General features: G+C 40.4%; 1 protein-coding gene across 1 annotated transcript; it reads right to left on the reverse strand.

Moving 5' to 3' along the window:
• Window positions 1-1950: 1950 nt before the first annotated feature.
• On the reverse strand, window positions 1951-6127 carry LOC118561860 (DNA repair and recombination protein RAD54-like). Its single transcript, XM_036134124.1, has 5 exons — window positions 5239-6127; window positions 5079-5157; window positions 4821-5000; window positions 2833-2996; window positions 1951-2252 (listed from the first exon to the last, which is right to left on the reverse strand). Exons 1-5 carry the CDS (start codon window positions 5355-5357, stop codon window positions 2042-2044), a joined length of 753 nt encoding a protein of 250 aa, XP_035990017.1. The 5' UTR covers window positions 5358-6127; the 3' UTR covers window positions 1951-2041.
• Between the last annotated feature and the right edge of the window lie 9133 nt (window positions 6128-15260).

The raw sequence follows: 15260 nt of genomic DNA on the forward strand, positions 1-15260 counted from the left end.
GTGCAAAGGGGGGCCCCCAAATTTTCTTTTTTTTTTTACAAGTAACAGTATCAGTTGTTACAAGTAACAACTGATATAAATGAATGATGATAAAGGAATTTATTTAACATGTTTTGTGACAGTTTGTATTTAGAAGTTTTAAGAAAAGATTAAAGTATTTTATGTATTGTTTATTAATTTATTTTATACTTAATACATACCCTCCTCCTTATCCTTTCAAATCCTGCCACAAGCACATTCATCACACCCACTGCATTGGCTGTGACGAATGTAGGAATCTGAAATTCGCACAGTCACTTTCTCTTAACATTTTTAAATCTTCCACTGATTATCAACCATGAGTCACTTTTCTGTCCCATTTTGGATTTCACATGCTTTCCTATTGGCCCTTGGACTCCAACAGGACCTGGCAGGATGCCCAGACACAACCCCCCCCCCCCCCCCCCCCCCCGGCCAATACAGCACCACCCACCTGTGGGAAACGGCGCTACACACAATTTTGGTCAAATGTTGAGTTCTGGGCCCAGATTTGGTGAGGCTTAGTTGCTAAAGGAGGCCAATCTGACACATGGCCTTTGGTGAGCTTTGGTTAAGTATTGGCACCCTTTTTGACGAACTTCCCAGTACAGGATTTGGACCAAACTGACAGGGTACCATCACCAGGTTATACTGGACACAACCATGCTAATGGTTAGCATGTTGCTAACCAGAAGTAACTCTAAGAAGATCTCACCAACTTCTGCTTCACAGAGTTTGTACTTCCTTTATGGAGAAAGCTTCCTTTAGGGAGAAAGAAATTTGGCCTACATCGCATAAAGCATCTCCAAGCTATGAGGTGTCAGCACTTCTTCAACACAGTTGAGGTCTCCATAATTCAGAGCCATGCATGGCACTGGTCTACTGTACAGTGGGTTAGGTGTTTGGCTGCCAGGCAAGAGGTCACAGGATTGTAACCCGGTGTGGCAATTTCAGAGTATTACATTTTCACCCAATATTTAATTTCCCTTTGGCTTTAAAAAACTATTTTTCTATTTAAATCAATACAGTTCACAATTTATTCATGCCTTTAACATTTTTATTCACATATTTCATTTTTTCAAGCTACATTGAAGTATTTAATCGTGTTTTAATATCACCAATTTTCCATGCTGCTTCGATGCGGACCTTCTCCTGTCGGCTGGTTTTGATGAAGACAAATCATTTTCACTCAGAAGGTTTGATTGAAAATCCCCAAGCGATGAGAGCCTACGAACAAGGAACAAGGCTTTGCCTTTGACGGTCACGCGCACCACCAGGCGGGCGCCTTCTTCAACTTCTTCAGAAGTTGAACGATTCTAGTTTAACTTAAAATGTCTTGAGGGCTAAGGGTAACTAAAGTCAGAGTTTTTGTTTGTGTGAACAAACTTTCCGATTAAAACTGAAAGCGCCCGATCAAAGCACCACCAGGTGTGGACTTCCTTTTTCATATTAGAGTTAGTGTTTAGAAGAAGTCAAATCTGGACCTTATATCACTCTGGATCCACGGTTCACAAGCATTCCATTAATTGCTTCACAGGAGTGTAAACTCTTCAACATAGATACATATCTTCCGGTCCCCTTTGTGGAGATCATTGAATTTCCATATACCATTTTTGCACCATGTAGCATTTCTTACACTGTGGATGTGGCTGCTAAGTGGTCACATTTGTGATCCTATAGCCTGTGTTGCAATGCATATCAGTGCAGGATAAAATCTGTTTTTATTAAGAGTGGTTTTGGTAAAAATTAAGATAATGTAGTTTGTTGGTCTATAGTGAATGCATGGGGGGACAGTCTTTTTTAACCCAGCAATAAAGACAGCCCAGGTACAGTAGTATCATAGATAATCTTGACCAAAAATATTTCAGTTCTAAAATGATTGTTTAGATAATAAATCTAATACCATTACAATTATTAAGTGACTAGAAAATGTCATTTTTTTCTTCACTTTTTATTAAACAAGGAAAAAAGTCAAAATTGGACATAGTATCTGAAATTCATTTAAAGCAGCTGGTTTGATTCCTTATTTACTGTACACAACACCCTTCTGATCCTCATGAGAGCGCTGATGAAAGACAAAAGAGACCGCATTTTCCCAGGAGGCCTTCAACACTTGGTCCCTCAGTCCCTTCTTGTCAAAGCAGTGGTTCCACTGGGAAAGGTCACTGGTACAGTCAGCACCTTCTGGAGGCGGCCAGACCTCTCTGCCATTTACACAGCGACGGCACTGAAACCTAACACCACCACACCGGAAGCAGATCCGTTAGAAGGGGCAGATAAAAATTCTGACAGTAGGGCAGGAAGAGATTTTTCTAATACAGCAAAGTAAAAAGCAGGTGTTCAGAGCATCATAGAATGTATATTTCAGTTCTTGTCTTAAGACATGATGTTCAACCGAAAACTGGGATATGATGTGGTTACTGGTGTGTCACAGGATGCCTTGTAGACAGAGAACACACACATTCTGTGCCGCACTTATAACTGGTGAAGACACAGTGTGACCACCTTAACCTATGTGAAACAAGAATGATGGCATCTAGAGACAGATTTCTGTAACATCTGCTTTATGATCTGCATTATCTAAAAAAACATGTCCAATCGGGATCATTGTATGCTTGTCTTGGTGCTGGAATGTAAAAGTAACAGCAATAGCTATACCTCATATCAGACAGAACAAAAACCTTTTAACTGAAACACATGCTTTGCCAGTTGATCAAAGTACACATTTAATTTTCTCTGTTCCTAACTGATAATTTGGTAGCATTTGCAGATGGCCTAGTGGTCTTAAACTACCCAACACCATCTCCTTCTTACTTGTTATGTGTGTCACTGGCTGTTTCTTCACTAAGTGTGAAAAGTTCTTTAAGTTGGCCCAGAGAAAAATGACGCTCTACGTCCTGCTCCTCGTCCACCACACAGCTGCTCAGGGCTTTTTTATGGGCCTGTCTCTGCAGGATCTTCTCTTCAATGGTTCCGGTCTGTCAAAAACAAACACATATCAAACATCTGCAGAACACCTGCGTTCTACCACATCTATGCCAGCACATTGGCTTGTTGCTATGAAGAATTGGATTACAAGTGGAAAAGAGAGCAATTAAGTGAAAATCCAAAGAGTGAGAGTTGTTTACTACTGTTACTATTGCCACTTCTACTACTACTACTATTATTATTATTATCCATTCATCCATCCATTTTCCTACACGCTTATCCCTGTTGGGGTGGCGAGGGGCACTGGTACATCCTTGGGCCCGTTCTTCGTACGTCCCTAACTCAGCTGGATTTGATTGTTGACGATTTGGCATGAACTTGGATCGTTTGGTTCTTCGAAACTCATCCTGGACTTGTTGTCATAGCAACATGTGTGCAAACTTAAGCCTGCTCGCGAGTGCACTTGGACCACCTAGTAGCAGAGGATTGGACAGAATTGTGGAACACCATTTTTTAATATTTAATAAAAGACGAAACAAATAATGCTTAGTTCCTGTCAGTTTATTTAAACAATTCTTTCTAAAGAAAAGACAGCAAATCATCTTTTGTCTGCAATAAGAGATAGTTATATAAAGTCAGCAATACTACTGTCAAATGGTGTATTAGAACTTACTCTGAACGTCCTTTTGAATCAACTCGATCTCTAGTGCAATTTTTCTCTTTTTCAAGTTGTGGAGTTCAATTTCTCCTCTTAATTTGTGTTTTTTTTTCAGGTCAAAATACAAATTTCTTAGTTGAAGAAGCCGTTTATATAGGGAACGGATGGCACCCTGTGTCATTTTGTGAAAGAAAAAGAAAGGGTGAAACATGTCTCATGCAACAAAAGTAAAAGGAACCAGGTTTTTTTTTTCAGCCAATTTCTTGGTGGCTGTTATAAACAGACAGACACATCATTTAACAGTGGCTTTTAAAAAAAGAGGAAGAAGTTGCTTTTTAAAATATAGTATAATAATTAAAGGCTATCATTTGTGAAATATTCTTGTACTTCACTTTTTTCCCCATATTCTAGTGGGTCCCATGGAGGCTCTGACATAAAACAACAAAGTAAATATGAAATTATTAAAAAGCAAAAATACATATTGTAGAAAGTGATAGAAACATCTAACATGGACAGCACGTATGCATGTAATTTGTCTGCTACTTTTTGCCAGCTCTCTCTCCTGGCTTTAGCAGACTTTGAGGTGTTCCCTGTCGTTTTAATTAATGACTGAAATTCGGTATAACCTTCCATTAAAAGCTCTTGTTATGCTTGAGAGGAAAACTGTGGGCGTTCTTTTGCCATGCTGAACAGCCAATAGCAGCGTTGCTGATCATTGTTTCTACTATCGATACATTTCCCCTTTTAAACAAACGCATGAACGAGCAGTTATCTCAGATAACTCAATCCAGCAATACTAATCATAAACAACAGGTGTGTTCGAAGAACCCAATTAGCCGGATCATGATTAGCCGGATGAAATCATCTTGGATGTGTCATTTGTTCTTGGATGTTTTAAGCAACGTACGAAGAACGGGCCCCTGGACAGGTCGCTAGTCTGTTGCAGGGCAACACAGAGACAGACAGGACAAACAACCATTCACGCACACACTAGCTCACACATAAGAGTATTTAGAGAGGCCAATTAACCTAACAGTCATGTTTTTTTTTTTTTTTTGGATTGTGAGAGGAAGCTGGAGTACCCGGAGATAACCCACACATACACAGTGGAGAACATACATTATTATTATTATTATTATATTATTATTATTGTTGTTAGTAATAATAATAATAATAATAATAATAATAATAATAACTTATATATTGCATTTCTGACAGAGATAAGTCTGTAGATGTAGCAGGTCTTCTTCTGGCCATCTCTCCACACACGAGCCATTGCCTGCTCATCATTGGCTGGGTTCCAGTCAGGATCAAACATAACCAGGCGATTGGCACCAATCAGATTAAGGCCACATCCCCCCGCCTTGCTGCTCAGCATGAAAATAAATTCAGGGTTCTGTCAAACACAAATAACATACTATTTAGGTTTCATTCACAGCTTTAACTATTGTCTAAAACTGTCTTTCAAACTCACTTGTGGATTGTTGAATGTTTCCACGATCTTAGCTCTTTTCTTGATAGACATTGTGCCATCCAGTCTAACATAAAGATATCTGAAACAGCAACAAAGCAGCATTGATTACTGAAATAACGTCATCAGATCCAGTCGTCAAAGATTTGTTCCTTCCAACCACCTTCTAAATCTGCACAACTTTTCAAAGAGGTCCAGTGTTTGGGTATAGTTGGAGACCAGCACCACCTTGTCACTAGTTGTAGATTTTGTCACAGCCAGAATGTAGTCAAGTACCAGCATTTTACCTTGAAAAGCAGACACAACAATTATTATTAGCTTTTAGAAAAAGCTAAAATATACAAGATACAAGAGTTATTTCACAATTTTTGGTTTGATACATAATTCTATATACTTTTGATGTCTTTCAATATGCATCTGCAATGTCAAAGTCATAATAATAAGAAATTGTCAGTAAATGACAAAGGTGAATCCAAACATTTGAACTGGTAGTGTACATTCCAATGAAATTCATCCTCTGCATTTATCCCATCTTCACTTTTGCGTGCTGCTGTCGCTTGCCTGACATATCACCGGAAATTCGCATGGCAGGTGACAAAAATTGCACACCGGGCCACAGGCTACAAATACAGCAATACAATGGTGCTATCTAGTAATGCTTAAAAGTTTTTCATTTTGACTTCCGGTTTGCCATGAGGGCAGGCTAAATGTAGCAACGGACTGCTCCAGAAAAATCCAGCCTTTTAACTAAATCCAACTCACGGAAAGCCAACTCTACGCTACCCAACAATACAAAAACATCTTGTCTAGTGCTTTTGCTTACTTATCCACTAGTAATGGCCAGCAAAAGCGCGAAAGGAAGCAAGAAAGAGGACGCTAGCTTAACGTTGGAGGCTATCACCGCATTGCTTCAGCAGCACGGGGAAGATCTGAAATCTGAATTCAAGTCTTCTGCCAACATGCTTAGCTCTAAGCTAGACCAGGTGCGCCAGACACTGGAAGAACCACTGAGCTATATAATACACTGGAGTGCTGATTTTGCCGAAAAACTGAAGTCACTGGCCGCCATCTTGCTACTCCCTACTCTCACAGAATCCCATAGGATTTGGTTGCAACAACAAGCAGTTTTCTGGCTGTGTGAAAACGTTTCACAGGTAATTCTACAGTCAGTGGATGTACTCACACTATCAACTACTAGGAAATTAGGTGCTGAAATATTTTACGTTATTCATATTAAATATATATACATGTATATATAAGTATGTGTATATGTATATGTATACATATATGTAAATACATGTTTTTGTATATTGTTATTTATATATTTATAAATGTTATATATATATTTAAATAAATAAAATGCAAAATATTTCAGCACATGACTCTCATTACGTGATAGTTTTAGAACATAACATAAAAGTATATGGCATTTAATATTTTAAAAGTTTTAAGCTCACCCTGAACATGAGAACATCCTCGTTATTCGATGCTGTAGCGCACATATTCCCTAGTTACTGGGAGAAGATAGGGAGTACCAATATGGCGGCCGGTGGCTTCAAAGCGACTCGTTCTAACAGCGGGCGATTAGCACTCCAGTGTATATTATAGCTCAGTGGGAAGAACAATCAGAATTAAAGTCTATTGGCCCTCGAGCGCTGCTCCGACCTATTGGCCACCGCGGGGTTCATGCACCACCGGTCGGCAGCCACCACAGAAGCTGTCACGCATTTTCCCCGCCTGTCCACCGGCCGATACACACGAACGTGTTGGGCAGCACTCCCCCACGACTCACAAAAAATCTGGTGCAGACCGTTTGATGCAGCGAGGAGGTACAGCCGTTGAATAATGATAATGCATTTGTCTACCGTAATAATGTAAAAGTAACACCTTAGCAATTGGACTATTGATAAAGGAACACTTTAGCAATATTCCACATGTGTATTTTGTATACCAACTTTAGTAATTCCTAACAGAGCACTTCACTCTCAGACTGCAGGTCTTCTGGTGTATCCTAAAGTCTCTAAAACTAGAATGGGAGTTAGATCCTTTAGCCATCAGGCTCCTCTCCTGTGGAACCAACTCCCAGTTTTGGTCCGTGAGGCAGACACCCTGTCTACTTTTAAGACTAATCTTAAAACTTTCCTTTTTCCATCCATCTATCTATCCATCGTCTTCCGCTTATCCTGGGTCAGGTCGCGGGGGTAGCAGCTTTAGTAGGGAGACCCAGACGTCCCTCTCCCCAGCCACTTGGGACACCTCCTCCTGGGGAATCCCAAGGCGTTCCCAAGCCAGCCGAGAAACATAGTCTCTCCAGCGTGTCCCAGGTCTTCCCCTGGGCCTCCTCCCGGTGGGACATGCCCAGAACACCTCACCAGGGAGGCGTCCAGGAGTCATCCTGACCAGGTGCCCGAGCCACCTCAACTGGCTCCTTTCGATGTGAAGGAGCAGCGGCTCTACTTAGTCCTCCCCGGATGACTGAGCTCCTCACCTTATCTCTAAGGGAGAGCTCAGACACACTATGGAGAAAACTCATTTCGGCCGCTTGTATACGGGATCTCGTTCTTTCGGTCACGACCCAAAGCTCATGACCATAGATCAGGGTACGAACGTAGATCGACCAGTAAATCGAGAGCTTCGCCTTTTGGCTCAGCTCTCTCTTCACCACAACGGACCGGTACAGCGCCCGCTTCACAGCAGACGGCGCACCAATCCACCTGTCGATCTCCTGCTCCATCTTCCCCTCATTTGTGAACAAGACCCCAAGATACTTGAACTCATCCACTAGAAGCTGGCTCTTGGGACTTTCCTTTTTGACAAAGCTTATAGTTAGAGTGGCTCATGTTACCCTGAGCTACCTCAATAGTTATGCTGCTATAGGCTTAGGCTACTGGAGGACATCAGGGTCTATTGTTCTTCAATTTTGCATTGCTTGTTGTCATTTAAGCTTTTACCTTTGTTGTTCTCTTTTTCTTTATAGCAGGTACACCTGGTCTTGCGTTCTGTTAGCTGTGGCATCATCCAGGGAAGACAGATCACCCGCTACTACCATCTAATGTAGAACTTCTGTGCTTTTTTTGTCTGTCTTGTGTCTCTGCTCTGTCTTCTGTAACCCCCAGTCTGTCGAGTCAAATGAGGTTCATACTGAGCCCGGTTCTTACTAGAGGTTTTTCCTTCCCGTTAATGGGAAGTTTTTTTTTTCCCGCTGTTGTTGCATGCTTGCTCAGTATAAGGGATTGCTGCAAAGCCATGGACAATGCAGACGACTCTCCCTGTGGCTCTACGCTTTTTCAGGAGTGAATGCTGCTTGTCAAGACTTTGATGCAATCAACTGGTGCCCTTATATAGAAATTCTTTTGACCAATCTGTATAATCTGATTGATTTTGACATTGTAAAGTGCCTTGAGATGACATGTTTCATCATTTGGCACTATATAAATAAAAATTTAAATGCATTGAACAAAAATAAGTTTGTCAGTTTTCAAGCATGATTTGTATATCTGTTCAACTTAACCCTTTATCACCATTTGTATCATATTTGCTAAATAGATTTCTAGGGACTCTTTTCTTTGAACGTGAGCAATATTTACCTCAACAACCTATTGAATATAATTTGATACATGTATTCTGCACCCTACTGGATTATCATTGCACTGCAGGCAGTGGAACAGCTTTTTTTCCCCTTTTCAAAATGTCTGTTCATGTGAGCTGGGTCGCATGCGATTTGCAGGAACGTTTTTTTCCAGTTTTAGGGGGGGTTAAGGTAACAATAACCAAAACATTCTTATTCAGTTTTTTAGATTAATGCTTTATGTTTTGAGACATTGCCCAATTACCCAGAAAAATATTATTTATATCACAGTTTAAACCATGTTAAAATGTGTGTATCATATTTGATACTGCAGGTATATAAGTTACTTCATCACTAAACAATCATGCAACATTTTTGTAAAGTAATGTATGTCCTGCCTGCCTCAATTCAGCCACATACAATTTTTTAATCAATAGTTATTATTAAATGCCATTTCATAATACATTTTGGATTCTTTCACCATAACAATTGTGAAAAAAAAAACATACTCTTTGGGTTTTGAGCAGCAGTTTACGTAATTTTAGATGTCAAAAAGAATTGAGGAAGAAGCGAGAAAAAGAAGGTACTGGGAAAATGTCATCAACATGATATTGGATGGCAATTAAAGTGACATAAAGCAGCTAGCAGAAGATGATGAGGATGATGATGAGGACTGGACTTCCAGTCCTCATCATCATTGAGCAGTGATAAGGAAGACTGTCAGGATCAAAGTGTAGCCCAGATAGGCATGGAAGTTGAGGTCCAAACAGCAACTCTGGACACAGTCAGAAATGATTCAGTGAAGATCAATGTGAAAAAGGGAAGAATACAGAAGAAGGATAATATTAAAAACAAGCCCCAATCTTTCGATCTCATTGTAAGTGTTGAGGAAGGCAGAGAGAACAGGTGTGACATGACACCATACATGTATTTCAAGCAGTTTGTCACTGATAAAATGCTCCTGGGGATTGCAGATCAAACAGACATTTACAGTGTTCAAAAGGAGGGCAAGCCCATAAACAAAACTGCAAGGGAGATAGAGCAGGTTCTAGGCATTGACATTCATATGGGGCTTGTACATATTTATTGGTATTGAACCTGTTGTAAATGTGAAACGTTGGGATCGCAAATCCAAAACTCATATAATGGCTCCCAGACCAGCCATTGGTGAAACATTTAACAAGTTCATGGGAGGTATTGACTATAACACCACCATGTATTTTCCAACATGTGAAACCAGAGAGAGATGCAAGCACTGCACAGGCAATCACTTTTTACATGTCTACTGTAAAAAAGTGTAAAGTACATCTTTGCCTAAACAATGACAGACACAATTTTGGTTGTCTACCACGATGCAAAATAAATGGCTGTAAAAAGTTGTAGGTTAAAAAGAACTAAAGGAAAAACTGCCTGAAGTGTTCTTTAGTTTCTAGATGTTATGGGCAAGATTTGTTTTTTTATATATAAGTCATATTGTTGTGAGCCAAAAGTTCTAACAGAAGCCTACCGTATCAAATGTGACACAAAAATATCATAAAAATAAGGATATGGCAAAAAAAAAATTGGATTTTGTTTTCAGGCTTAATAAACATCAACATTCTAAAAAAATAGAATTGTCTGACTATTTTTTGATGGGTCAGGCTTTAAAGGGTTAAATATATTTAGAACCAAAGACTTAGTATTACTTATTTACCAAGTGAACTTGCTTTGTGGTTTATTTGTGGTCTCTTGCTGTCACCTGGTGGACAAGTTTGAGCAAATATCACTGCTGTCAATTTCAAAAGATTAAATATATGGTTTGAGATGACTTCCCCACGCCACCCACGCCGCCCTGCTCCATCGAATCCAGTAGGGCCTGGAATCCACAACACACCAACATGTCTTCTGTCTCTGGACACAGTTTCATGTTGATTAGCTCAAGGGGTAACATAGCGACCGTTTACAACAAAACATGACACTTCCTGTTGTCAGGGGGCGTGGCCTAAGTAATGTCATCATTTGACAATTGGATATTGTAGGAGACCTGATGGTGATCAACTACTGAAAGTTTTGTGGCTCTGTGAGTTTTTGTGTATGAAATATATTTGTGTTTCATGGCGAGTAGGTAAACTTTGACCCCTGCTAAACCCCCTTCACCAGGCTCAAAAACTCACCGTTTTGATAACTTTTAATTGGCCATGCTGTTAGGATATCAACGAGGTCAAGTGGGACGAGCCGTTTATCCCAGAACTGCATGGCACACTTAGATGGCACTGACCCAAAAGATTGGCACATATCTATCAGATACCACCCCGGAGGTGACACAGTTTCCCTGCTGATGTCACAGTTTGGATGTGTACAGCCCTCGCATGGGTGTGTCCCGAGAGCCCTATATAATGTTTGTGTGATGAGTAATCAAGGCTTCCTGCCGATCAGGAGCCCATCAGCGCTGGTGTCACTGTAACTATTTCTCTGTCTTTACGTAGATAAAATATGACTAAAAGCATACTTGTCTGTTTTATGCGGCCTACACTCAAGATAATAACTAAGTGGGGGGTCGCCTGACTGGGTAAAAAGAACTGGGTCTACCGAGGGGGGCTTCACCGTAGACGGGACACGGTGAAACAATAACAATGCCTTATGATCAGACTGACCGAGTTTAAAGGTACTGTAAATATTTATACAGTACAGCCTGCTAACATATTTTGCGTGCCAATTAACTTATTTTGGCTCTTTTTGGCTGATATTGGTCTTTATGAATGGAAGAGCAGCTCTTTAATACCTGTATGCCCTGTCTCAATATGTCGTCTGGGGTTTATTTCCATGTTATTTATTATGCTTTAAATTCTGTTACATCACTATTTTTCCGTGGTGTCCATGGAGGCCAGTAAATTTTGTCTCCAAGATTTATATTAATGTGGGGGATTAATAGCTATTTCCAGCCACCAGGAGTAGTGGTTAGTTTGCTATAGATAGTTCGTCTTTTTCTTAGTTTGAGGTTGTGTAGGTTACTGGAAGATTCGTCTTTGACAATGTTAGGTTTTGAAGAGCTGGCTGCCACGTTGATTGTGTGTTTTTTTCTGTTTGTGTTTTTTGTCTTTTTGTTGTTTGGCAGCTGTTTCATGTTTTAGGGGGGGGGGTGGGTTGTGGGGGGGGGGGGGGGGGGGGGGGGGGGTTAGGGGGGAGGCCAAGGTCACAGCCAGGGGTCTCACAGAATACTGTAATTGTTCTGTACTTCTTTTGGTTCCAATCTCTGCCTGCCATACTACTATCGTACCTATCCAACAAAAAAAAACACACGAACTTTGAAATTATGAGTATGCTTTGAACTTTCTAAGTTGGAATGTTAAAGGTTTAAACCACCCCAGTGAAGAGAAGAAAGGTATTTTCCCCATATCAAACGATTTAATATAGATGCGGCGTTTCTGCAGGAAACTCCATCAGGAGCTTGGACGGGGGTCGTCTTCTGACATGCTGGAGGGGACAATGTTTTCATTCCCATTTTTCAGATTAAGGCACGAGGGGTCTCTATACTGATCGGCCAGAATACTCCATTTGAGGGCGGATAATGTGGTGGCTGATAACATGGCAGGGTTCATATAGTGAGTGGGAAGCTGTACGACACTCTGGTTGCCCCGGGTTAATGTGTTATGCTCCTAACATAGATGAGAACTTTTCTAAACAACTATTTTCTTCATTACCTGAACCCTCAATAAATACTCACTGGTTCTAGGGGTGTGATTTCAACTGGTTGGCTGGACCCAGTTTTGGACCGCTCATCTCTTAAAAGCCAACGTCATAAGCAAGTCTGCATCAGTTATACAAGCTTTTTATATCAGAGTATGGGCTATGTGATGTGTGGCGTGCTTTAAACCCAGATAAGAGGGAATACTCTTACTTCTCGCATGTGCACAAAACATATTCAAGAATCGACTATTTTATTACAGATGCTAAATGGCTGCAGCAGATACGTTCTTGTCATTACCAAGCATAATTATTTCAGACCACGCCCCACTTACTTTGTCACTATCCCTTCCGCGTCTTCCCCTAAGAACCAGACAATGGCGTTTCAATTCAACTCTGTCAGATGAGAACTTTGTAAGGTTATTCAAGATGAGATACGTTTCTTTTTTGCAACTAACTCCTCCCACGAGACCTCCAGCCTTGTGGTATGGGATGCCTTTAAGGACTACATCAGGGGGCCAGATCATTTCCTATTCAGCAAGAATTAAAAACAAGCCACCTATGAACAGAAACAATCTAACTCAGAAATCAAAGAGGTTGACATAAAATATTCTTTGAATCAATGTCCTGAACTGTTTAAAAAGACGTGTTGAACTTAAAACAAGGCTTGACCTATTGACAACACACTCAGCTGAACGCCTGCTTTTAACATGACAAATTCAAATTTTATGTGCATGTCGACAAATCTGATAAATTATTAGCAACCATGCTCAAGGGTTCTAGGGCAAGGCAAACTATTTCCAGAATTCGAAAACAAGATGGCAGTATAATCGCAGACCATAGTCAAATTAATGATGCATTCAGGGACTTTTATGAGGGAGCTCTACAGCTCACAATCACACACCAACTCTAACATGACTGATGATTTTTTAGGCTAAGCTTCACATTCCTGTAATTTCACCAGAATTTAAGAATAAGCTGGATGAACCCATTTCTCATGCAGAAGTCTCCCTAGCAATAGCCTCAATGCAATCTGGCAAATCTCCAGGATCGGATGGTCTCTCCGCAGAATTTTTCAAACAAGTCTCAGACTTACTCTCTGTGCAGCTCAGCTCCACCTTTACTGATTGTTTTTAAACACGGATCCCTTCCTCACTCATTTTATAAAGCTTGTATTAACGCTTATTCCAAAAAAGGTAAAGATCCGGTGGAATGCACCTCATACAGACCTATCTCTCTCTTAAATACTGATGTCAAAATTTTTGCCAAGATCTTGCCCGTAGACTTAAAACGGTTTTAACCTTCAATTATTTCAGAAGACCAAAGAGGCTTCATTAAAGGTCGGCACTCATATTTAATGTAAGGGGACTGCTTAATATTGTTTATTCTGGTGCCACAGATTCGGCTGAGTGTGTTGTCTCTCTGGACGCTGAAAAAGCCTTCGACCGGGTTGAGTTTGACGATCTATTTTGGGTCCTCAGCAGATTTGGCTTTGAAGGAAACTTAATTTCATGGATTAAAGTATTATACCAGCAACCATCTGCCACAGTTCATACTAACTCTCAGACCTCAAAACCATTTAAATTACAAAGAGGCACTCGTCAGGGATGCCCTCTTAGCCCCCTGCTTTTCGATCTTGCCATAGAGCCCCTTGCCATTGCACTCAAAACCAGTAAAGAGGTATCCGGCATTTGGAGGAGGAACGACATGGAACACAGTGTCACTTTACGCAGATGACCTTCTACTTATCATTTCCAACCATCAACCTCATTGCGTTTTGCTCTCAATTTGGTCAATTTCCGGATATAAGCTGAACCTTACCAAGAGTGAGCTTTTCCCCATAGGTAATAAAGCTAAAATGTCAGACTTTGCTAATCTGCCGTTCATAATTGAAAGACAAAAATTGACATACCTCGGTATCACAGTAACAAAAAAACATATAAAATCTGTTCAATGAAAATTTGACTCAGCTATTGAACTAAGTGAAGGGATCCCTCACAAAATGGACACCCCTTTCCATGTCCCTTGTGGGACGTAGCAACTCAGTTAAAATTAATATCCTACCCAAATTTTTATACCCTTTCAGGCGTTAACTATTTTTTTTCCTAATACTTTTTTTAATGAGCTAGACTCAACTTTTTCCTCTTTCACCTGGCAAGGTAAACGCCCAAGGCTTAATAAATTACAACTCCAAAAACCTGACAAAACAAGGGGGTGTTTGCCTTCCCTAATTTTCGGTTCCATTACTGGGCCGGCAATATCAGATGCCTAGTGTTCTGGTATTTCTATCATAACCAGGATGGCTGTCCTGACTGGGTGGCTATGGAGCTATGCAGCCATAATAATTTGTCCATCCCGGCCATGCTTTGTTCTCCACTCTCACTTTCTTTATCTAACTCCATTTTAAACACAGTAGTGAAACACTCGCTGAAAATATGGGGCCAGTTTAGGAAATTCTTTAAACTCGTCTCATAGAAAAGAATATGGCATCCTTTGAGGATCTCAGCAATAAATATGGTTTACCTAAACCCCATTTTTTTTTTAGATTTTTACAAACCAGAAACATTATTCAGTCTCACTTGTCAGGCTCAGTCTATCTGCCAGAGCGCACACTGTTGGAAACCATCCTATTATTGAATCCAACTCGTAAAGGGCTGGTTTCATGGCTTTATAATAAAATGTTGACTATGAAAGAGACCTCCACACTTAAACTTAAAGCGTCATGGGAAGAAGATTTGAATATGACCATACTAGATGAGACATGGGACTCTATACTTAAACTGGTGATAACAACATCTCTGTGCGCACGCCACTGTCTCATCCAGTTTAAAATAGTACACAGAAACCCATCTCTCCAAAAGAAACTATCCCTTTCTATCCAGAGGTCACTCCATACTGCGTTAAATGCAAAAACTGCCCGTAGCCACACTGGTCCATATGTACTGGTCCTGGCC

The sequence above is a fragment of the Fundulus heteroclitus genome, unplaced genomic scaffold, assembly GCF_011125445.2.
Source record: "Fundulus heteroclitus isolate FHET01 unplaced genomic scaffold, MU-UCD_Fhet_4.1 scaffold_743, whole genome shotgun sequence".
Lineage (NCBI taxonomy): Eukaryota > Metazoa > Chordata > Actinopteri > Cyprinodontiformes > Fundulidae > Fundulus > Fundulus heteroclitus.